This window comes from Galeopterus variegatus, unplaced genomic scaffold (assembly GCF_000696425.1).
Source record: "Galeopterus variegatus unplaced genomic scaffold, G_variegatus-3.0.2 Scaffold123, whole genome shotgun sequence".
Taxonomy (NCBI): domain Eukaryota; kingdom Metazoa; phylum Chordata; class Mammalia; order Dermoptera; family Cynocephalidae; genus Galeopterus; species Galeopterus variegatus.
This window is the reverse complement of record NW_007726234.1, coordinates 415,492-439,812: the sequence shown is the minus strand read 5'-3', so window position 1 is coordinate 439,812 and position 24,321 is coordinate 415,492. Positions and strand designations below refer to the sequence as shown.

Here is a 24,321-nt window from a genome sequence, read left to right as displayed (position 1 = left end):
TGATTTCTCACTTTCTGGACCTCCTCATCTCCAGTTATCTTTTCCTTGACTCTGCCTCAGCCACACATGCCTCTTGCCACACCCTTGACCTTGTCATCACCAAAAACTGCCTGTGCCTCATCCTTCCAGTTTGTCAGCTCTTGAAAACGCTTCTACTGCCCTGTCCTTCTCTCCTTCTGTCATACTTGCCAAGTAAAACCCCAGCCCTTGATAAACCATCCCTCCTTCCTTGAACTTGATCAGATGCACATAGCTGAGGAAAATCTCACAACACAGCAGGGAACTATCATTAAGCACACCAATGGAGTTTGGGTGTGTTGTCCCCTCCAAAACTCATGAGGAAATTTGATCCCCATTGTGGCAGTGTCGGAAACTGATTGAGTCATGGGGGCGGATCCCTCATGAATGGATTAATGCTCTCCCTGGGGGAGGGGGGAGTAATGAGTGAGTTCTCGCTCTGTTAGTTCCCGCGAGAGCTTATTGTTTATAGGACCCTGGCACCTCCTCTCTCTCTCTCTTGCTTCCTCTCACCATGTGATCTGCTTGTCCCCGCCGGCTGCTGCCACTTTCCACCATGAGTAGAAGCAGCCTGAGGCCCGTGCCAGATGCAGCTGTCCCAGAGTCATAAGCCAAATAAACCTCTTTCCTTTATAAATGACCCAGTCTCAGGTATTTCTGTTATAGCAACACAAAACGGACTAAAACACACCCCTTCCTTGCTGCCCTGTGATGTAAACTACCCACCTCCCCCTGCCCCCAAACTAGTCCACAACTTCTCACCCCTCAAACCTCCCATGCTTCCTTCCTGTCCCTAACTCAGCACGCTGTTTGTTAATGACCTAACCTCAGTCCTCACTGAGACAGTAGAAGCCACCTTCTCACCTCTACAAGGTGAGAGCTTCCTCATTCTCCTGTCACCAGGGCCACACACCTGTGCCCGTCTCTTCCTTCCCTCTGCTCCGTCTTGCTCTCAAAACCAATCTCTGTGGGCTGCCCTTCTCAGGGATTTTGACCCTTTGTTATCTTTATTACTTTTATTTATCTTTATTCTTTGTTACCTTTGTTGTCATTTCTGGGCCTTCAGCTTCTGGATTCTCTATAGGGTGGTTCCCATCGTCATGCAGATATGCTCGGGAATCTCTCATCAAGCGAACAGTAGCAACAACAGAACTCTCCTAATTCCATATTTCCTTCACTCTAGCTCTGGCTTCCTCCTCTAAGCCCAGGACATTTATCTAGTTGCCTTAGCACCATCTCCAATAGGTGTCTACATAGAGGTATATCAAATTTAATACGTCCAGCATAGAATTCTTTTTTTACATGTGTCTTTAAATTTCTATTTTAAAATTTATTTTCAAAATTATTATTTAATCCACAAATAAAAATTGTATATATGTGGTGTACAACGTGATGTTTCGAGATATGTATACATTGTGGAATGGCTAAATCAAGCTAATTAACATATGCATTAGCTCACATACTTATCTTTTGTGTGTGTGTGGTAAGAACACTCAAAGTCTACTCTCAGCAAATTTCAAATATAAAATATATTATTATTAACTATAGTCACCAGTTTTGTAATTGATCTCTTGAACTTATTCCTCCTGTTTCATAAAATTTTGTTTCTTCTCAACACCTATTCTACCTACAGTTTTTTCTATTTCAGCAAACATCTGCCTGTTGCTCAGGTCAACATGATGGTAAGGTCTCTTGACTTCTTATTTCCCACTGTGCACCTGTCTTTCTTCATTCTATTCTCCACACAGCAAAGAAGGCATTCTTTTTTTTTTTTTTCCTTTCGTTTTAGAAGTGGAAAGAGTAGCCATCCCTGTCTTGTTCCTGATCTAATGGGGAAAGCTTTCAGTCCTTCACCATCGAGTGTGATGTTAGCTGTGGGCTTTTCATACATGCCCTTTATCAGGTTGAGGAGCTTTCCTTCTATTTCTAGCTTGTTAAGTGTTTTTACCATGAAAGGATGTTGACTTTTGTCAAATGTTTTTCCTGAGTCAAGACAACCCTGTGATTTTTGTCCTTTGTACTATCGATGTGGTATATTACATTGGCTGATTTTCAGATGTTATACCAACCTTTTTATCGACTGCTGGGTTCAATTTTCTAGTGTTTTGTTGGGGTTTTTGCATTCCAAAGATTTTTTGGTTTTTGTTTGTTTTTGAACAAACGAGATCACATCTTTTCTCTGCTTTAAAACTCTTCGCTGGATTCCCACTGTCCTCCAGAGGTCCCCTGCGGGGTTCCGCCACAGAGACCCTCTCTGGGGACTTTGTGCAGTGTCACCCTTTTGCTTGGCTTCCACCCCTCCCTTTCCCAATCCCTTCTCTCTCACTGGCTTCTCCCGGGAGCAGTTTCTAACAAATCCCTTCTGCACAGATGCTCTTCTCAGCTGCTGCTGGTGCGGATGAACCTAAGTCAGCAGCGTGAAGGGGACCTCAGGTCACATCGGCCCTCCCGCACACCCACACCGCTCGCCCTGACTGGGCCCTGTTGATTTTCCTGCAGGTGATTTACACCCTGAACACCCGCCAGGATGAGGCCGAGGCCAGCCTGGAGGCGCTGCAGGAAGCGCACCAGAAGGAGCTGCAGAACGCGGTGGCGGAGACCGAGGCCAGGCTCCTGCAGGCGCAGGGCCGCGCCGCCCAGGAGCCCCTTCTCCAGCGCATCCAGGCCCTGGAGAGCGCCCTGGAGCTGCAGAAGAGGCTGACGCAAGAGGCGCGGGCCGAGTCGGCTTCGTGCAGGCTGGAGACCAAAGAGAGAGAGCTGCGGGCCGAGGCGGAGCACGCCGAGCGCGTCCTGACGCTCTCCAAGGAGATGCTGGAGCTTAAGGCTGACTATGAGAAGAGGCTCCGGCGCCTGACCAGCCACGAGCCCCCGCCGCGGGCCCGGCTTTCCCAGGAGAGCCCTGACGCCGAGGCAGATCCTGGCCAGGGCCCCGGGATGCAGGAGGTCCTGCTGGAGGTGGAGCGGCTGCGGGTGGAGAACCAGCAGCTGAGCAAGGACTACGCGCGCAAGGCCGAGGAGCTGCAGGCCACCTACGAGCGGGAGAACGAGGCCATCCGGCAAGCCATGCAGCAGTCGGTGAGCGAGGCCCTGTGGCAGTGGCAGGAGAAGGAGACGGACCTCCGCAAGAACTTCCAGGGCCAGGAGTCGGCCCTGCAGGCCCAGGTTAGGAAGCTGGAAGGGGACCTGGAACACAGAGGCCGCAAGATAAGTGACCTGAAGAAGTACGCCCAGAAGCTGAAGGAAAGGATTCAGGTAATGCAACGTCTCCTCTTCCCTCCCCAATGGGCTAACAAGCATGGCTGCTAATTTTGAACACCTAATATGTCAGGCACTGTGCTAAGCACTTGACTTCTACCAAGGTGAGCTTTATTGTCTCCATTGAGTTCAACTACATTCCTTCAACATTTGTTGAACACCTATTATGTGCCAGGCGCAGGGCTAGGAGCAGGGAATACACGGTGATCTAGACCTGGTCCCTAACTGCAGAGATCTTAAAGACTTATAGTTTACAGATGAGAAGACAAGACTGAAATTGAGAGGCTTAAGGGCTGATTTAGTGGCATGTGGCTAAAACATTTTTGAACTTAGGTCAGCCTAATACTAAAGCCCTTGCTAGTTCCACAACAAACTGCCTGTCCTAAAATCCTTAGAACTTTGCGTTCATAGAGAGCGGGACCATTGATGAGTCAGTCATGTGAGCCCCACAAAGGCTCAGATCCCCATCTCTAAAAGTAGCAGCAGCTAATATTCCTAATACATCCTGAGCACTTTTTTCAGACTCTTCATATCATTTAATCCTCACTACAGAAAGGTTAAATTGCCTGGGGCCACACAGCTAATTCTAGGAGGAAGGATTTGATGAACCGTGAGCCACTGACTTCCAGAGACTCAGGGCTTCTGCTGTGCACTTACCCACCTTTCAGCTCTGATGGCTGTTCTGTATACACAGGATGTCTCTATACAGACCTGTAACCAGAGAAATGGGACCCTTCCTGTCTATTTAGGACCTGGATGTGCAGCTCAGGGAGGCGCGACAGGAGAATTCAGAGTTGAAAAGCACCGCAAAAAAACTTGGGGAGAAGCTGGCTGTTGCCAAAGACAGACTGATGCTGCAGGAGTGTCATGTGACAGAGAAAACTGGTGAGATGCCCTGGAATGATTTCCTTAAAGATCTAAGGTTAGCTGCCAGGTCAGCCTGGTGCTACTGGATGCCTTGAAACTGCGGAGGGAGCAGAGTGGAGGGGCAGGGCTGTGTGATCTGACTTGCCTGGTGGATGAGTCCAATCTCTGCAGGCCACAGGTGAGCTGGCACCAAGAGCTGCCTCACCTGGAGTTGGTGCAGACCAGACATCTAAAAGGTATGATGCAAAAAGGACCCCTTGCCCCAAATATTTCCCCACCAGGCCCACCGCAGTACCAGAACTTCTTAGCACTGGGTTTTCCCCCCACCCTTAGACAATGCTTTATACTTCTAATATCACTTCCCACAATTACATTAGTGGGTCTTCTCAGTGATTTTTTGAGACATGTGTTGTCAGTCTCCCAGGTTACAGATGAAGAAATGAGGTTGAGAAAGGATAAGCAGCTGGTTCAAGGTCAGCCAGCTGGTTGGTGATAGAGTTGGTGTTTTTATCTAAGAATATCAAGCTCCAAGTGCCTTTCTCTAGGTTCCTTCAACAGAAAGTTCTTGAACACCTACAGTGTGACCAGTTTGACACTGGGAGATATAACAAAGGCACAAAACATGGGCTCTGCCTTTGGGAACTTATGGGACTGTTACGTTATAGCCAGTGGCATGCTTTGGTATCACAGGCATGGTCCGGGCAGTAGGGAAATTATATGTCTGGGAAAGACGAAATCACCATGGGCTGGTAAGGTGCGGAAGAGGAGAGGTTGAGTTGGAACCAGAAGGGTGTTGTGGGTTTAGAATGGTGGTCTCAAAAGTAGGGCATGAGAACCTCAGGGAATATGGGAGGGAAAACAGCAATTCTAGTTTTTATTTTCTGTTTCATCCTTTGAATTTCTATTGAATGTACATATATTGAGGAACATGCTCATTTTTTTTAACCTATAGAAAGCACAATTTAAAAATTTGGAGATTACCAGTTTAGGAGAGGACTTCAGGGCAACTATTTAGCTCAGGATGCTGTGTAAGCAAAGATGAGAGTCGTCATCTTGACCATGCTTTAGGTCCAACAGACCATGGAGCAGGGATTTCTTAAGGGAGCAGTGGACAAATGGTTGAAGAGCAGAACGGGAACTTGACTGCAGAAGGCCTTGGACATGAGGCGAAGGTCAAGAGCATTTCAAATGATGTCAAACTTCTACTTGCAGATGACATGAAGACTGAGCTAGTTTCAGACAATGAAGTCCCGGGGGAAATGAATGACTTAGAAGCCCGCAGTCTTCATCCGCAGCAGAATCAAAGCTTTGCCAAGGAGTGTCCACGTATGAAAGGAGACACAGATACACAGGTAGGGTCTGACCCAGCCCTGGGGATGGAGAAGTCACGGAGAAGTTCATGCTGGCATGAACTTTGGGTAAAGGCCATTCCCCTACCACAGTGGATCCACTTGCAATCAGCAGGTCCCATGGTTTCAGGGGTGACAAAACAGAAGTGACATTCTTGTCAACCTCCTGCCTACTCCATGTCATTTGAAACTAGGAGGGTGAGAATGTAGCAGAATCATCCTAACTCCTTATTGTTGGCTCCTGGGAAACTGGAAACTTGCTCAGGATCCTACCACATGTTCCCAATCAAAACAAAGCATTCTTTAGAAACTAGTGTGGGCTGAAATATCTGATCCTGTGACAAGAGATACACCATTCCAAAGAGCCCTTTTCTGATGGTGGATAAGTGCAGTCTCTTACAAATATCAAATATATAGTCTTGTAAAATTTATTTCACCTTGTGATACATGCTGTAAAATCAGTATATAAATGTCGTAAAAGTTGTATGAAAGGGAAACGGTGATTTCTTGCCCTTCCCCACTCCCCAGCAGTTTTACAAGGTTCTTTTTCCTTTTATAGAGCAAAAAAGAGGCAAATATTGAGACAGAATATATGAAGCAGCAGTATGAAGAAGACCTTCGTAAAATCAAACATCAGACAGAAGAGGAGAAGAAACATCTCAAAGACCAGCTAGTGAAGCGACTGGAAGATTTGGTAAAGAAGCACGCCGTGGAAATCAAATCAGTCCGCTTATCTGTGGAGGCTGAAAGAAAGAAGCTGCAGAAGGTGAGGTCCACTTTCATAGAGACTGTTCCGTTTCTTTTTCCCTTCTCCCACTTCCTTCCTTTCTCTTTTTATTTCTTCTTTCCTTCCTCAAACATTTACTGAGCTCCTGCTGTGTACAAATATCAGCTGATTCTTGGAATACACTCAGATGAAAAACACAGTCCCTGCCTAAAGCGATTTCAGGGTCTTTTGGAGGAGACCCAGGACATCCCTTGTAATGGGCCTCACCTCATGACATGACTGACTCCATCTTTGTCCTAGTTGTGGACTGTGCCCCACAACACCCTAAGAGTGTGAGACCCCAGGGCCTGGGGTTGTTGACATGGGGAAGAATTGTGCCATATGAGCAGTTAACTTAGGAAAAGTCACTTGGTGAAAACACAGAGAAATACCAGTTTTGGTTCATACCAAAATCTCAGTCCTAGAAGACTGTCTGGATTCAAATTCCCGCTCTGCCACCACATAGCAAGTTGTTTAATCTGGGCCCCCTAGAGGAGTATCTTTGTTTCTCAGGCTCCTCATTTGTAAAATAGCTGTGAAGATTCAGTGAGGGAATCCATGTGGAGAAATAAAACATATCCTAATAATATCCTAAGGAATATTCAGCTGTGGGGGAAGATCTAGGGTAATAAAGGCGTAACAGGCTGACACAGGGTTGCATCAGCTTCCTGTCATGCATCCTCAGTTTCTGAAGTTTTTGATCATGCTCAGTGGGGTCACTTTTCCCTTAACTTTGCCCTTCTTGGTCTAGTCTGCACTTTTGTTCCTGCTAGTGTGCAGTCACAGTGGTTTTTGTGATTTTAAGCTTTTGTTCAAAAACTGCAAAGTTCCAGGTGTGGCATGCTGATTGGTAGGGTGGTTAAGCTGTTGTCAGCTCATTATGGGTTCATTAACTGCAAAAAGAGGAGGTGGCTAATGCCAATCCAGTCTGAATATCCATGAGTAGCCTTCCTATTCTGTGTCCCTATTCTGTCTTGCCTCACTAGGACCGGGCACATGGTGGACAGCAGGTAGATGTGGGTAATTAATCAGTGGTGTGCTGAAATGAGCAGATTCTCAGTCTGTTTATGGTTCTCAGCTCCCACCAGAGGGGGCAGCTTTCTACAGAGAAGGCATGTGAAGACTCATCTCTGGAGTTTGCTGGGAAAAGCAAATAACATGTGAAGGTTTTAGGAAAAGAATGAAGTGTAAATCAATATTATTGTGAACATACGTGGAATGCTTTGTTTGATTATTATCAGAAAGCCTTTTTATAATCCAAGAATCTGCAGTACCAGCTTTGAGTGTTCACTGAAAGGTAATCATGTATTTCCGGAAGATGCAGTGTTGTGTGGTGGCTAAGAGTAATAAATACTCAATAAATAAGGGTTAGATTAATAAATGAACTCATGAAAGACCCAGACTAGTCCTGGGTCTAGGTACTGGTTCTTTTGCAAGCTGTGTGACCATGGACAGGTCACTTAACCTCTCTGAAGCCTGATTGCTAAACTAAGGGTGCTGTGAAGACAATGCTTTAAACAGGTTTGTGTTATTGATTCACTTAGTGACTTTGGATTTTCATTTTTAAATGGATGCATATGTTTTACCTTTTTAAATAAAACTTTTTAAATGTAAAAAAGAATACTGCAAGGGCTTGTTATGTGAATTAAATATGGTGTTATATATCAATTTTCAGTGCACAGCATGTAGAGAAAGTTGAATAAACAGCAGCTATTATTAATTACCATGTACTGGATGACATCATGTGTGATAACAATATTATTTAGTGCCCACTGTACTTTATACTTCTAAAGCACTTGATACTTATGAAGAACACATTTAATCCTTTTGACAGTGTTACAGAGTGGGTGTTCATATTCCCCACCCTTTTTTGGGACAGCTGGCCAGGATAGGGATCGAACCCTAGACTTCAGTGTTATCAGTGCCATGCTCTTACCAACTGAGCTAACCTGCCAGCCCACATCCCTATTGCAGAGTTGAGGAAACTGAGGCTCAAAGATGTTATACATCCAGTCACACAGTTAATGGTGGAGCTGCAATTCAAACCTAACTTCCTGACTCCAGAGCCCATGGTTTCCCCACCCCTGTGCTGGGTAGGCAGCTGTATTGAAAGCATTTTTCTCCGCAGGAGCTGCAACTGGTTGCACAAATCTAATCCTCAGCCAAATAGACAAACACTCTTTCCATCTTGAGCCACAATCAGCAGGAGGGATGGTAGCTCTCCTGGCTGCAGGTTGTCCTGGTAACCTGCCAGCCCAACGTGACTCTAAGTGTGTAAGTCTCACTTCAGCTTTAATCGGGAGCATGAGTCCATTTGGGAAATGAATCTTGTAGTAAATAAACTGTGTTTACTTCCTGGTTTTTGTTTTTGGTTTACTTCTTGCTCATGTCAAGAAACTGAGAATATAAATTATAAAAATTAGGCCATGCAGATTAGGGGAAGGTAAAAACTTGAAAAGGCCTCAAATCTTGCATTTATACACTAAAAATAGACACCATTTTCCCCTGTAGAATCAGGAGTACACTAACTCTTTGAGCCCTTGAGTGTGGGTATATTGTGTGTCCTGAATGCTACCTTAACCCAAAGAACACACTATGGAAGGTGGGCTGGAGTTGACCCTGAAGGCCAATATGTGTTTCTTGACCACAGGATTAGATGATATTATCCCTTAATCTTGACAGGCAGAACAGAGTACACATCCTGTAATTAGCACTTGCATATACTGACTCACAGGGAAAGGAACAAAGATTTATTGAGCACCTCCTGAGCTCTGCTAGACACGTCTGTACTCCACATCTGAATAGTGTTAGGATTCGTGGTGACAAGAATCACAATCCTACCCTGGGAATTTAGGCCAAAAAGAAATTTAGTAAAGGGTAAGACCTGGAAGACCAGGAACCTGGGCTTGGCAGCTACAAGCCAGAAATAATGTCCCAAATCCACTGCCAAACTGATCAGGACCCCTTTGCTGCCACCTCTGAGCCCAGACCTACAGCTTACACAGCTGATACCACCAATACTGAGCCCTGGACGGTGCCTTGAGATCTGTATTGTCTAATATGGGAGCCACTAGACACAAGTAATTATTTAAATTTAAATTAATTACAATTAACATTTTAAATTTAGTTTCTCAGTGACGCTAGCCACATTCCAAGTGCTCAGTAGCCATATGTGGCTATTGGCTGCCCTACTGGCCAGCACAGCTCTGAGGGACTCCTGCACATTAGCTACATCAAACTTCAGAACACTCAATCATCACAGGAAGTTCAATTGATCAGTACTACTCTAGAAGCACTGGCCCTGCTGCCCCTGGAAACTGCAATTGCATATTTGGTGTGAGTTTGCTTGTACACTGGCTCCTGATGCAAAATCCAGGATGGGTGTGTGTGGGGGGAGCTTCATTCCTGTGCCAACGCCCTCATTTTAGGAAGTCTGGCATTTTCAGGTTCTATAAAAGAGGAAGGCTCTGATGGATCAGATGGAGAATTCCCAAACATCCAAAGGGGTGGGTAGTCAGATCCTGGTAGCCAAAAGCAACGTCAACTCTCCACTCAGTGATCAGATCCTTACCTCAGCCATGTTCTTGTTTTTCTACTTCACAGATGAGGAACCTAGGAAGTTAAGTAACTTGAGTATCACACAGCTAAGATATGACAAGAGCTGGACATGAATCAGCCTTCTCTGACTCCAAAGCCAGGAGTTTTTGCCCCCTACCAGTCTGTGTGTGTTTAACAGAATACACGTTGTCCTGGGCCTTGGACACCAGCATTCAGGCTCTCACCTTGCCACTATCCATTTACTATTGATTTACTATTTACTGAATGTGTACTTGGTGTTTTGAGCAATGCAGATGCAAGAATCAGCTCTAATTCTGGTAGGGGGAAGAAGATGCACCCGATCAGAGTCAGGTCAGTGTGTAGTAAGCACTGTGTGTGGGGAAAACAGTCTTACTGTCAAACCTCACGTAAGTCACCGCAAACCATTCTGGGCCTCTGTTTTCTCATTTTCAGTAATAAATATTACTAAGATGATTTTCTCAAAAATTTCCCCAATTCTTTATTTCTATCAATTCCAAAAATATTCTTGGTTATTTAGAAGTTTGTTTAATTTCCAAATATTTGGACCTTTCCTAAAATAATTTTGTTGTTGATTTCTAATATGTTTCCCTGTGGTCACTGAAATGATAGATTCTGTCATTTCTTTCCTTTTAAATTTGTTCAGTTTGTTTTATGGCCTAAATGTGCTCTAGCTTGATGAATGGTCTGTGTGCTCTTGAAAAGAATGGGAATCTGCTGATATTGGGGGGAGCGTTCTGTAAAAGCTATTTAGGTCAAGTGGTTGATAGTGCTGTTTCAGTCTTTCACGTCCTTACTGATTTTTCCCTACACGTTCTGTTGATTACTAAGAGAGGAGTATTGAAATCACAAATTTAGATCATGGATTTTTCTATTTCTTTTCCGTTCTCAGTTTTTGCTTCATATAAATTGAAACTTCTTTATTGATGCATCTACATTTAGGACTCATGTCTTCTTGATGATGATGATCCTTTTATCATTTATGAAATATTCCTTACTCTGAAGTTTACTTTGTCTGATAAAAATACAAATAGTCCAGCATTCTCTGGTTGGTGTTGCCTGGTCTATTTTAATCCTTCCTTTTACATTAACCTACTTGTGTCTTTCTATTCAGAGCGCTTTTGAGGTATATTTGGGTCTTACTTTTTTATTCAGCTTGACAATCTCTGTCTTTTAGGGGTCATTAAGACCATTTGTGTTTAATGTAATTATTATTAAGTCTACCAGCTTGCTGCTTTTCCTCCTTGTAACATCTGTTCCCCCCTGCTTTTCTGTTTAGTCTGGATTTGTTGAGTATTTTTTTGATATTCCATTTTTTATTTCCACTTTTGACTTAATAGGTATGCCTCTTTTTTGGCAGGTAGAGGGCTAGTGGTTGCTCTAGGATTTATAATATGCATTAAGTTTTCCACAGTCTATCTTCAAATAATATCATCTTACTTCACATATACAAACTTTAGGACAATACATCTCCGTTTTCCCCCTCTTGTCCTTTGTACAATTGTCATACGTTTTACTTTACACATTATAAATCCCACAGGACATTATTTTTATATTTGCTTAAACAGGCAACTATACTTTTAATGAGAAAAAAGTCTTTTATGTATTTCTGCATTCTTCATTCATTCCTTTGGTAGATTCAAGTGCCCGTGTAGTATCATTTTTCTTTAGCCTGAAGAACTTCCTATCACATTTCTTGTAGTGTGTGTCTACTCACAACAAATTCTTTCTCCCTTTATATTGCCTTCATTTTTGATGGGTATTTTTCCTGGATATAGGATTCTAGGTTGACATTTTTTTTTTCTTTCAGCACTTTAAAGATGTCATTCAATATCTTCTGGGTTGCATTTTCTTCTAATGAAATGTCAGCAGCCACGTTTACTTTTTTTCCTTGTGCATAATGTGAATTTTTTTCTCTGACTGCTTTTAAGGTTTTCTCTTGATTACTGGTTTTCAACAATCTGATTATGATATGCCATGGGGTGATTTTCTTTGCATTTTCTGCACAACGCTTATTGAACTTGTGGGTTTATAGCTTTCAAGCAATTTTGAAATTTTAAGGCCATTATTTCTTCCATTTTTTTCCTGCTCTGCCCCCCTTCTGATATTGTCCCATGAGTCATTGAGGCTCTATTCATTTATTTTCAGACTCCTTGTCTCTCTGTGCTTCAGAGTGGATATTTCTATTGCTGTATCTTCAAATTCATTCATTTTTTTCTGTGTACCATCTAATCTTTTTTAAAGCTCATGTAGTACATTTTTCATTTCAGATATATTTTTCAGCTCTAGAAATCCTATTCTGTTCTTCTTTATATAAAATTTTCCTTCTTCGTTATGTTCATGTTTACCGTTCAAATCTTGAACACATTTATAATTTCTCTTTTTAATTTTTTTTTATTTTTAATTTATCAATATACAATGTAGTTGATTTTCATGTCCCTTTACCAATTCCTATAATTGCTCTTTTAATGTCCTAATGTCTGAAATTTTGGGGTCATTTTCTATTTATTGATTTTTCTCCTAGTTGTGAGTCAATTTTCATGCTTTTTTTGAGTATAAATAGTAATTTTTGATTAAATGCTGGACATTTAGGTTAAGTTGTTAAAAGTTTGGATTTTATTGTCATTGTTTAATAAGTGCTGAGTTTTGTTTTGACAAGCAGTTAAATTACTTGTGAATCAGCTTCATTTTTTTGAGACTTATTTTCTTATTCTGGTAAAATATACATAATGTGAAATTTGCTATTTTCCTGACTTATTTTTAAGCTTTGCTAGGATGAGTCTAGAGTGGCATTTGCTCTAGTGCTAGTTAAGCTGTGCTACTGAGGTGTGACCCTTCATGGGGTTGAAATGTTACAGAACAGACTGCTGAAAACCAAGTGTCACTCTGAGGGTTGGAGAACTCAAAGATTTATTACACCGGCGGGCCCGGAGGAGTTCACACTCCAAAGTCTGAGCCCCAACTCCAGGCTTGCAAAGGGTTATATGGGTTACATTCTTCTGAGGTTGTAGGTTTCAATTTCTCGAAATCCACATGGTGGGGGGCTAAGCTGATACAAAAGGTGGTCACTGTTACAAAAGCAAAACAAAAAAAGCAGAAGTACAGGTGCAGGTTTGAGTTTTTCTGGGCTTGTCCATATCATTTGTTTTTCTGGGCTTGTTCATATCATAATAACCCATGTGTTGATTTGTACTGATTTGGTATTGTTGCTAATGACTGATTCCAAGTGACATTTTAGGCTTTGTATTGGTTGACTCTTTCAGCTGCACCATAAACTTTACTATAAATACATTCTGTATAAGTAACTTGTCTTCTTGAAAAAAGTGAACATGTTTTCCCTTAAAACACCAACTGAGATCTCTGTGTGGTCACTTTCTGTGGTTGTTCAGTTGTTGTTCCCTCATGGTGGCTCCTACACGTGTCTTTTCAATTACCTGTAATTGTGAACCATCTAGACAAGGAGACAGAAAATGGGTGTGAGTCCTGCTTTTACCTCTTATCAGCTATGGGATTTCTTTTACGTAAAATGGGTGCAATAAAGCCTGTTTCCCTGGATATATGAAAGTTCAGTGAGAACAGAGTTAATGAAAGTGATCTGTGAATTCTGTAAATGAATGGCCCATGGAAACCTGTTTCAGGTTTAGGCTGTAGCAGTTTATATATTTGAAAGCATTAGTCTCTCTCTCTCGCTTTTTTTTTTTTTTTTTTCTCGTGTTATTGTCTTTGTGGTTCTTTTTTTTCTTCACCTGAGTTAGGATGTTGCTGCTTCCTGTTGAAATCTTCAAGGTCACTTTGGGCTGAGTTGGAATGGGCATGCTTCTTTCTAATCTGTGTTCTCCAGGTGACCCAGAATGGTTTGTCTCCTGACAGTAAACTACATTATTCCGCACCTAAAATGAAGCTTACTAATGCCAAAAATGACTGCTGAAATCAGTTATTTCCATCTATGGGGAATTTTTTTTTCACGTTATATCCATTTGTCAAAGCAACAACTGGAACTGTGGTTGATTACTTGCACCCAAGGAAGATAGGCTGTGTAAAATTAGAAATAGACATTCCCTTATGCTAGAAATCATTATCACAAAAGATGTTTCACTGTGCTGCTACAGCGAACACATCGTGGCAGAGTTAGTGAGTGTCTGTACCGTTAAGCATGTCACAAAATTTTGTTCTATAAAAGCTTCTGTAAATGAGAAGTAAAAAATTCTGAATTTTTCCTGAGGGGATGGCCTTGTTTCTGATGGTTGCTTAAGTTATAGCAACTTGTTTGGAGCCAAAGGATAATTTACATATTGTCTTTAGAAAAGGATATCTCCAAAGCAACAAGCCCTGCAAAAGGGGATTCTGGATCTACTGAACACGCATGCCAAATGTCCAGGTCACGTGACCCTTACAGTCTAATCACATCACTCTTTCCTTCTGCCCTCCAGTCTTTTACTTCATCATCCATTCCATATTCTTGCCCTTCTGGGCCTTTATAGTAGCTTTCCCTTGAAAGGGAACACTTTCCTTCCTGCTCCAAAATTCACCTGTCTACTTCTCTCCAGTTCTTACTGATCCTTTTGGTCCTAGTTTAAATATGGGTCTTCTCCCAAGTCCTCCCTGCCCAGCCTACTGATGCTGTCTGGTACATGGCAGCCCCTGGACCTCCATTAGCATAGCTCTTACTACACTGCGTCATAATTGCCTGTTCACTGTATGTTTTCCCCACCACACTGCTGTGTTCACTATGACATCCAGAGGTGGGTTGGAGCCAGCTCACACTGACTCATGAGAGGCGATTGTCACATCTCTTTCTAACTCACTACAGTGATGTTCAGTAACATCACCATAGTAACTTAACATCAGTCTTGACAGGTGAACTTATACCTGGAAATCAACAGATGCTACAAATCAATTTGGTTTTTGTTCATTTTGGGGTTTTTTTGGGGGGGTGGTGGTTGGGGGAGGTCAGTTGTTAAACATTTACCAGCATGACTGACTATATCCCTAGCCCCTTATCATGGTAGTTGGCATATGATAGATGTTCAGTTAATATTTGTTAGCTAAATGAATGAATAAATGACAAGTTTACATTTTACCCCAGATCAGCTCCTGTTACATAAGCCTTTGCCCCACACGTTTCTGTATATTGGTTTGCACACCCCTTACCCCTCTGAAACAGAGCGGCTCCAGCTCCTGCAGCTTCTCCACCCTGCTTTGGGGAACAAAGTCTGGGGCCTTCCCACAAGGACTCTCTCATCTTCTTTCTAGCAGAGGTGGGAAAAACTTTCATTCCGGCATTTGTATGTACTAGGTGCCACATTTTCCTTAAGAAAGCAAGAAGGAAGCACAGCCAAGAATGTTCCTTCATCTGGATCTCCTTTGTACAGAGGCTCACAGTCTGTGGTGAGGGACTGTAGAGGAATCAGCCCGGTGACCCCATCATTTTGCTAATATGTGGATGCTATTGAGGAGAAATGTTCTGCTTTTAATATTTCCCTGCATCTGAAAATGTGTTGGCTTTTTCACTTATGAGACAGTGGGAATTTTATTAGAAATGAGCATTCTCTTTTCTTATATGCGACTAGAAAACTTAAAGTCAAGGGTCTTTTCCATCCTAGCCCACCCCCATATTTATCAGACTTCCTGGTGTGAATTTAACACTTGTTTTGTTCTGACCTTCTCACCAATTTCTAATTTCTTGCAGCATTTCATGACTCTCGTAAACTTATTTGATCCTCTTTGGGAATAAGGCAGGGTGTAAATATGCCGTGTCCTGTTTTTGTGCTTTCGTTCTTCTAATCATCGTGTAGGAAGTAGAAACACAGTTGGAGGAAGTGAAGAAGAAATCAGAAAAAGAAATAAAGCAGCTGGAAGAAGAGAAGACGGCCTTGAATGTGAAGCTGCAGAATTCTCTGCTGGAGGTAAGTCCCAAATAAGTGCAACGCTTGGGAGTGATGGTTCTGGATGCTGGAGTTTCTGGCTGAGATGCCAGTAATCTCAGGAGACTGCCTCGACCTCCTTACATCCTCAAAAGAAAGAAAAGGACACTTGGCCAGACAGGAAGGCTGTGCCAGGAGGCATAAATTTAGCTGCAAGGAACAGAGAGCCTGATTTATAGAGGCTTAAACAAAGAGGCTTTTAATGTCTCCCATAAAAGAAGGGCGCAGGAGGCTGCTGGTGTTGATTCTGTGGCTGAATTTATCAGGAGTGGTAAATCTGCAGTTCTCCTGCCCTTTCCTTCTCCCTTCTGCACTGTCACTTTTGTGGGCCATGCGTACTTTTGCCTTCCTGAGTCCTTCCTTTACCTTTAAAAAAAAAAAAAAAAAAAAAAAAAACCTAAAAATTTATATTTTATGACTGTGCTGGATGAAAGATGAATATACTCCAGACTGTACTTTTTTTCTTCTGATTTTAAAAGAAGTGAAAATATACTGGTGGGCCCCTAAAAGTATCAGAGAACAAGTAGAAGAGGGTGGAAACAGGATCCTAAGAGCCATATCTGAGCCTGATTAGACCAAAAAATGTCAGGAAGTTTCCTCCCTTCCGCTGACCTCCCTCCAACCTTCCAGGCGAGACCTATGCCTCCCCCTACCCGTCAGGATCCCATGAAACTGGTTCCCCAGCTTTTAAGAATGCAGGGGCATGTGCAAAACAGTGTGAATTGTTTGGGAATACATATACATGGAGTTAAATCTAAAGAATCTGTGAGAGGACAACAGAAACAGATTTGAACCAGTGGTTATTTCTGAAAGAGAGAGAGGATGATGGATCGGGGAGAAGTGTAAGGGGCTGCAACTGTATTTGTGATGTGTTATTTCTTCAGATGAGTGGTAAGTACACAGTTGTTAGTTATATTTTTCCCTTTCTATTTCTGAGATTAGTATTTGGAAAAAGAAAAGATGAGCAAGCCGTGCCTTAGACTTGATCTATCAGGGTCCAGAGAAGGGTCTTGGTGAAGTGTCTGCTGTGAAGGCTTCTGACCTAGCGCAGACCAAGGGGGGCTGCACAGGAGAGAAGCCCATTTCCTTCTCCTTTGTCCCTTCCTTCCTCCCTCTCTCCCATCCTCGTCTTCTCCCTCCCTCCCTTTTTCACCTCTGCCTTCTTCCCTCCTCTCCTCCTTCTCCTCCTTCTGACCCATGCCGCCAATCTTCTCTTTGTACCTGGACCACTCTGCAATGCAGAATTTAAGGAGGCTTTATGTATGTGTATGAGACTGGCCCAGCTATTTGTCTGACTGTTTCTGTGAATGCCCCTTAGAGCCCCTCTTTAAAAATAACAATGGCTACTTTTGTTGAGCACTTGCTCTGGTTAAGGTACTATCTAAGCCCTTTACAGGTATTAACTCTTAATCCTCAAAACCATATTACAATGTAGATGCTATTATTATCTCTAATTTATAAATGAGAAAATAGGCCGGCCCGGTGGCGCACTGGATAGTGCGCCGCTTGGGAGGCGCGGCGGCGCTCCCGTCCGAGGGTTCGGATCCCATATACGGACCGGTTCCCGCTCACTGGCTGAGCGAGGCGTGGGAGCAACACCGAGGCTTGCGATCCCGTTGCCGGTCCCCGGTCCGGTACGGGGGCAACACTGAGGGTTGCGGTCCGTTGCCGGACACGGAAAAAAGACAAAAAAGACAAAAAAAAAAAGAGAAAATAGAGGCCCAGAGAAGGTAAACTACTTCCTCAAAGTTGCACAGCTAACAAGTAGCTGATCTGGGATTCAAATCCGAGCAATGTGGCTCTGAAGACCCCACCCTTAACCACTATGCTAACACTGCCTCTGGTACGGTATATTCCCTCTTTGATGACTAAGGATCATTCAGGACCTGAATGTTTACAGATTGTAAGGCATGACCAAGAGGTTGACCAAGGACAGAGTGCCTCAGTCTTGCTGTTCATCTGCGATTTCTTCTACCACTTATCTGTTCACCCACTTACCAAAGCTAGAAATGGAAGAGTCACCCTTGACCACAACCTCCTCTCCCAGCTCCCGTCCACACCCCTGGCCACCACCCTGCCCCACCATCGCATACACTCAATTGTCCAGTCCTCTGGGTCCTATGACTTAAGCCTTTCTGTCCACTCCCTTCTCTCTACACCAAATGCCTTTGCAAGATCCTCATAATGGTTTGCCTAGACTCTTTTTTTTTTTAACCTGCTTATGGATGTTACATAAACAATTGCTGCACAGGACTCCTCTAAATATTTTATAAACCTTAGTAAGATGCACTATAAGGAGAGTTTCATAATCTTGAAATATTTCTTCTCCAAATATTTCTTAGGTAAAGCCTAGAGGACTTTCCGACAGCCTTGCTGTTCCTCTGTGATGTTTTCTAGAGCCTTGCCAGGGTGTTGTCACGGATCTCCCTGCCTCCACATTCTCCCTAGGCCAGCTAATTTCAGAATTCGTGTTCCAAAACCCAAATCTACTCAAGGCCTCACTCCTCCTTCCCTGCAATCTTTAATCCCCATGTTTCTCAGAGTTTGGACCCAGCATAACTTGCCACCACTACCCCCCAAGACTGCCTTCTCTGTCCAATCCTTCGTGCTGGCCCCTGCAGTCTTCACACCCCACCTTCTGCCATTGCACCTGCTGTCCCTGATGCCTGGAATGTACTTCCCCACCTTCACCATTGGCAGATTCTTATTCCTCCTTCAGAGCCTTTAAAGCTGTCTGGACTTCTCTGGGCAGAGTTGATTGCTGTAAACTCTATGCAGTAGTACCCAGTACATAATGGTTGCTGTGAGGATTAAAAGAATTAATACAGTAAAACGCTCAAATCTGTGGCTGGCACATGCACCATGAATGGTACTATTATTATTTTTTATGTACCTCTACTGAGTATCGCTGTGGTTATACAATACACCTATCACCCCCATGAAATTCTTGCTTCTTAAAGACAGGAACCATGTTTTATTAGTTTATTGTCTTGCTCTCACGTCATCCCTTCTCTTTCCTCCTTGTACCTAGCATGGTGCCTGACCAGGTTTTTCTACAAAGATTTGCTAGCAGTGTTTGAGTTTCCTTTATGGTTATTGGCTTCATTCTACTCAAAGTCTAGAGGGAAAGCAGTGTAATTGATAAGTTACAATTAGTTAATTAATAATCATTATCATAATTAAGGCTTTATAATTTAACAGCACCTCCCAGGTGCTCTTCTCTCATTTTATCTGTACAGTCTTAAATGTTGTTCATTTTATTTACCAACTAACTTTTTAAAAAAAACTTAAGTGGCCTTCCAGGAATGGTATGAAAACCAATGAAAGCCACCCTACAGATCTAGCACAGAAACATGTATGTAAATAACTTAAAGTGTGGAGTACTGTAGACCTGCCAGGCTCATCTTCCTCTGTAAAGACTGGGCAACTAGCTAATTAGAAGTGGCATTTCTAGATGCACATGTGGAACTCATCTAATGGGTCACTCTCCCCAGAACTGGTTGGCCCAAGGGAATTGATTCCCAGATTAATGCCCATATACAGGAGGAAGGACTTTGTTTCATTGACGAGTTTTTCCTATCTTCTGTTTTAGGTTTTAAGGCTGGAAGAATTTATCCAACAAAATAAGGTATATCCCCGAAGAGCCAAAGAAAGGCCCCAGGAATTAGACTGCCAACACCACAGCATTTTGGAGACCCAGGTAACCTCTAGCTGTTTCTGCTTTAATTAAGGATATTTCTCTTCTTCTTCTCAGCACTTTGGCGTCCCCAGTGACACCTGCTGATGTTAATGGGCTCTCTTTTATGTCCCTCTTGCCACTGCCAAAATGCCCGGAAAAAAAATCACCACAAAATCCATTTGCAAAAACCGTGAAAGAAATAGAGTTCTGAGTAATTATCCATGTGGTTTGACAAAGAATAAGGCTTGTTGGATTAATCTCCTCTCCCTCTCTGAAAGCGGCCTGCCTGGCAGGGCACCCTGACTATGGAGGGGCCTTGATTCAGCCCAGCATGAACCACAGCAATAATAGTAATGCCCCCTCCACATCCGTGACCTCATTTACTCTCACAATAGCCCTTCCTCAGGAAGCTGCCCTTGCAGTGATGCTGCTTGAGCATTGCAACTGGTTTCTTTTTGTCTCTGGGTCTAGCTAATGGTTGGGCTGTCTTATTTTCCTAGGACTGCCATATGAATGACCACATACTTGGTGGCTTAAACAACAGAAATGTATTCTCTCACAGTTCTGGAGACTAGAAGCCTGAAATCAAGGTATTGGTAGTGTTATCAGCACAGGTCCTGCTGCCTGCCCCCAGACAAAAACAAACCATTCAAAATCAAATGTCGGTGAAAATGGAAGTCTGTTGCACTCTCTTTGTCACCTCTCTCCCCCTGGGGTATGGAGATGCAAAGGATTACTCAAAGCCCATTTCTTCTGAGCAGTGAGAAACCCCAAAGGGGTTAATTTCCTGGAACCCTCAAGAGGGAGGCATTCCTCCTTGGGAAATTAACACTGGACTGGGGTTCTTTCTCAGTATTTATTCTCCAGGACAGAAAGTTACAGAAAAAGAACATAGGTGGAGTTATGGCTAAGTATAGTTTAACAATAGAGGCTGGTAACATCAGTGAAATAGCAAAGTGAAATTCCATAATGCAATTTGCAAAAGGTTAAGTTGATCCACCAACAAAAGCTTGTTCTTAGCAAACACTGTCTTTTCCTACAGGAGGTTCCTCAGTATGTTTACATAACAATAAAGTAACTTTAGGTTAACCAGCTCCAAGGACATCTGTCCTTGAGTCCTCAATTTTGTTGTGTTACAGTTCTTTATCTACATCAGAGACTTTAGCCTGGGGAAAGTTTCCTGTCTTTTGCAAGCTTAACATTTCCATATGTAATTTTAAAAGGTTAGGTTATACCTGAAACTACAGGCTTTGGAAACAAGGGCCTGTGAAATACATTTGCTTCATAAATGTTAGTATACTACACAGAAGTCAGGTTTTATTCAGGAATACCGGTGACCTGAAGAGAGATGTTAGGCTAACCCATCTCTCTGGTGAACTTTAAGAATAGCCAGACTAAAAGCGTTTCAAAGACTCAGATTTACTGAGGGGCTTTTAAAGAGGGAGCAGAGGGAATGGAATGCAGGAAATGAAAAGCAGGAGGAAGGCACATGAGCAGCAAGAGTCTCAGGTGCAAAGCCTCACGAAGACTCCATCTGGTTTCTGCCCCCATCTTTGCTATTTTGTTAGGGTCTGGATAATACATGCCTCCTGGTAAGTCTGAAGCTTCAGCCTGGCTGGAAAACAACTTTACATTCTTGTAAATAATGTCATCTTGCCCCATAATCAAGGTTCAAAATACCAGATAACCACTAGAAAAGAGGGAACTCAGAGAACTACATGCCAAGAAAAAAAACTGTGTCCTTTTAAAATACATCTACAGCCCCTGTAGTTTTAGGTCTTAACATGGCTTCAGTCCTGTTCACTCCAACAGCAGGGTTGGTTCCTTCTGGAGGCTATGAGAGAGAACACGTTCCAGGTCTCTCCCGTAGCTTCTGGTGCCCACGGGTGATCCTGGGTGTCCCTTGGCTTGTAGATACTTTAATCCTACCTCTGCGTCTGTCATCACATGGCCTCCTTCCCTGTGTATCTGCATCTCTTGTCTTCCCATGGCCTCCTCATAAGAACACCAGTCATTGGATTTAGGGCCCACCATAATCCACTGTGACCTCATCTTAACTAGTTAAAAATGCAAAGACCCTATTTCCAAATAATGTCACTTTTACCAGTACCAGGGGTTAGGACTTCAACAAATATTTTCTTGAGGGCACAATTTAATCAACAAAATGGGCACTCAGTTAATGTTTATTGCATGATGTTATAAATATAAATAATTCCTGTGAAGTAGGTGTGGGAGAGTTGAATGACCCTTGTGATTCCTGTTTTGGCTTCCCTCTTAACCTGTCCAGCTGAAGTCATCAAAAACCTACTGCCCTAAATTTTATTTATTTTATTGCTGCTCCAAATTTTTAGGTCACTTCAGACTGTAGGTGAGAAAACACCATGTAGCTGTGTCTGAGGATCACTATAACATCAGTTTCTTATTCACCCAGTTCCATGTGCCTGAGTATCCTTGAGAACTGCAGTTTCTCTCTCTTGACCCCACTCTTCCAGGGCTTAGGCCCTGGTCCTACCAATGGCCCCTGTGGCATGCACCACTGAAATGACCCATACTTAACCACATATTCACTGGGATAAAAATGTGCCAAAAATCTAGTGAATGTCCATTTGCATAATAATTAACATTTGTATGGGAATCAGTCAGTTATGGAGCACTGTTCACATCTATGACCTCATGAAAGTTTTGCAACAACCCTGTGATGCACTCACTTTAGAGAGGAGGAAACTGAAGGTCAGAGCAGTCACCTGACTTACCTATGGTCACAGACAGGTAAGCAGCCAAACCACTGGCTCTGTGGCTCTGATCCCCCTCACTCACGGTAAGAGTATCACATGCCCCGAAGGCCTTCCAGATAAAGCAGGTCCCACCTGTCATGGGGTTAAGGAGAGCAGCCAGGACTCCCTGGGTTTCCTCCACTGATACCCAGAATCGGGGGAGACTCCTTCAGCATCCATGTTGCTCCTGCGTAAGCCTGGAGGAGTCTGGCCCCTTCCTGATCTAAAGCCATCCCAAATCTTTCTGCAGACTTCTTCCTGAGAAGCATGCAGATATATTTTCATTCTCCCTTAGTTTTTCAAGAACCAGCCTCATGAGCTAGCACTCAAGAGAACTCCTGGCCCCAGGAACCACTGAACTTTTCACTGAACCCTGCAGGATTTCCCAGAAAGGTTGTTCCCCAAATACTCAAGTACTGTCAATTTCTCAGCTCCTCAAAGTGACTGTGGCAGGGAGATGGAACAGAGTTAGCTGGTATCCTCCTTGATGAGATTAAATTTAAAGTAACGGGCCGGCCCGGTGGCGCACTTGGTAAAGTGCGGTGCTTGGGAGCGCAGTGGCGCTCCCACCGAGGGTTCGGATCCCATATGGAGACCGGTCCGCTCACTGGTTGAGCGCGGTGCGGGCGTGACACCGAGGGTTGCGATCCCATTGCCGGTTGCGGTGCGGGCGCGACACTGAGCATTGCGATCCCGTTACTGGTCACAAAAAAAGACAAAAAGGAAAAAAAAATAAAATAAAATAAGGTTGATAAGCTGGAGACTAAATTAAAAATGCAGTTCAGGGAGACTGTACAGCGGGCAGTATTTGTAGAAGGAACACAAACACATAGAAGTTCTAGGTATGTTCCAGGCTGCTTTTGTGGGGTCTAATAGTCATGGTCCTGTTGTCCATGAGCCAGTGCTGTTGCTGCAGCTCAGGGTTTCTCAACTTCAGCCCTTCACTTTTTGGGTTGGATAATTCTTTGTTGTGGGGGGCTGTGCTGTGCATTTGTAGGATGTTTAGCAGCATCCCTGGGCTCTACTCACCAAATGCCAGTAGCAACCCCCCCCCCAACCAAAATGTCTCCACCAAAAATGTCTCCAGACATTGCCAAATGTCCCTAGGGGGGAAATTACCCCCAGTTGAGAACCATGGTTTAGCTGAAAAAAGCAAGTCCTGGAGAAATCCAAAATACACTTGCACTTCTCAATGCATATTGAGAACCATAAGTTGGCCCACCGTGAAACTCAGCCTTTATCCAACCCATCTTAACCTAGAACATCACTGAGCTTGGTTTCTAGAGAGACATGCACACTCCTTCCACATAGAGTTGTAAGAGGGACATCGACCAATATCGGTTCCGTTTGATTCAACTCAGCGTGCACATTATTCATTCCTCCCGCAGTCATTTGTGGAATTGCTGGGATGTACCAGCCTCTGAGCTGGGTGCTAGAGGGGATAAACATTCATAAACAAATCGTTTTAAAATCATGTAGACATTCAGTAAAAGAATTAAACATCTGGTGGTATGTTTTCTATTAAACAGCTATTATGCACTTTGCAGGTATTGTTTGTTCTTTCAAATAAAATTTTCTTTTCAAATAAGCAATCCATGTACATGGCAAAGAATTCAAAAAGCATGTAAAAGGATACAGTGAAAAGCATCCTCCTTCCCCCGAGTTCCCTATCCTAGGGAAAACTACTTATTTTGTTTTGCTTTATCTCTTCTTGTATATCCTTTCAGAGATACACTGTCATATGTGGGCATAATTATGGATATGTTATTTTTTCTCCACAAGTGATAGCATACTCTCCTGCATCTACTTGTAACTTAAATTTTTGTAGCTTGGATATTATAACACATCAGTATACTCCATATCAACTTCATTTAAAAAAATACTAGTTCTCCCTTGTACATAAAAACCATTATGGGGCCGGCCCGGTGGCGCACTGGATAGTGCGCCGCTTGGGAAGCGCGGCGGCGCTCCCGCCCGAGGGTTCGGATCCCACATACGGACCAGTTCCCGCTCGCTGGCTGAGCGAGGCGCGGGAGCAACACCGAGGGTTGCGATCCGTTGCCCGACACGGAAAAAGACAAAAGACAAAAAAAAAAAAAAAAAAAAAAAAAAA

The 24,321-nt window shown here is 43.2% G+C and overlaps 1 protein-coding gene across 1 annotated transcript in view; it reads left to right on the top strand.

The window, feature by feature from the left end:
• Window positions 1–1,694: 1,694 nt before the first annotated feature.
• The window catches only part of FAM184B (family with sequence similarity 184, member B), a 72,395-nt gene continuing 49,768 nt past the window's right edge, over window positions 1,695–24,321 (top strand). The window contains exons 1-7 of the mRNA XM_008588322.1: window positions 1,695–1,700; window positions 2,518–3,270; window positions 4,023–4,158; window positions 5,353–5,492; window positions 6,049–6,255; window positions 15,627–15,737; window positions 19,348–19,455. Of these exons, the coding sequence (XP_008586544.1) occupies window positions 1,695–1,700; window positions 2,518–3,270; window positions 4,023–4,158; window positions 5,353–5,492; window positions 6,049–6,255; window positions 15,627–15,737; window positions 19,348–19,455 (1,461 nt within the window). The remainder of the gene's footprint in view (window positions 1,701–2,517; window positions 3,271–4,022; window positions 4,159–5,352; window positions 5,493–6,048; window positions 6,256–15,626; window positions 15,738–19,347; window positions 19,456–24,321) is intronic.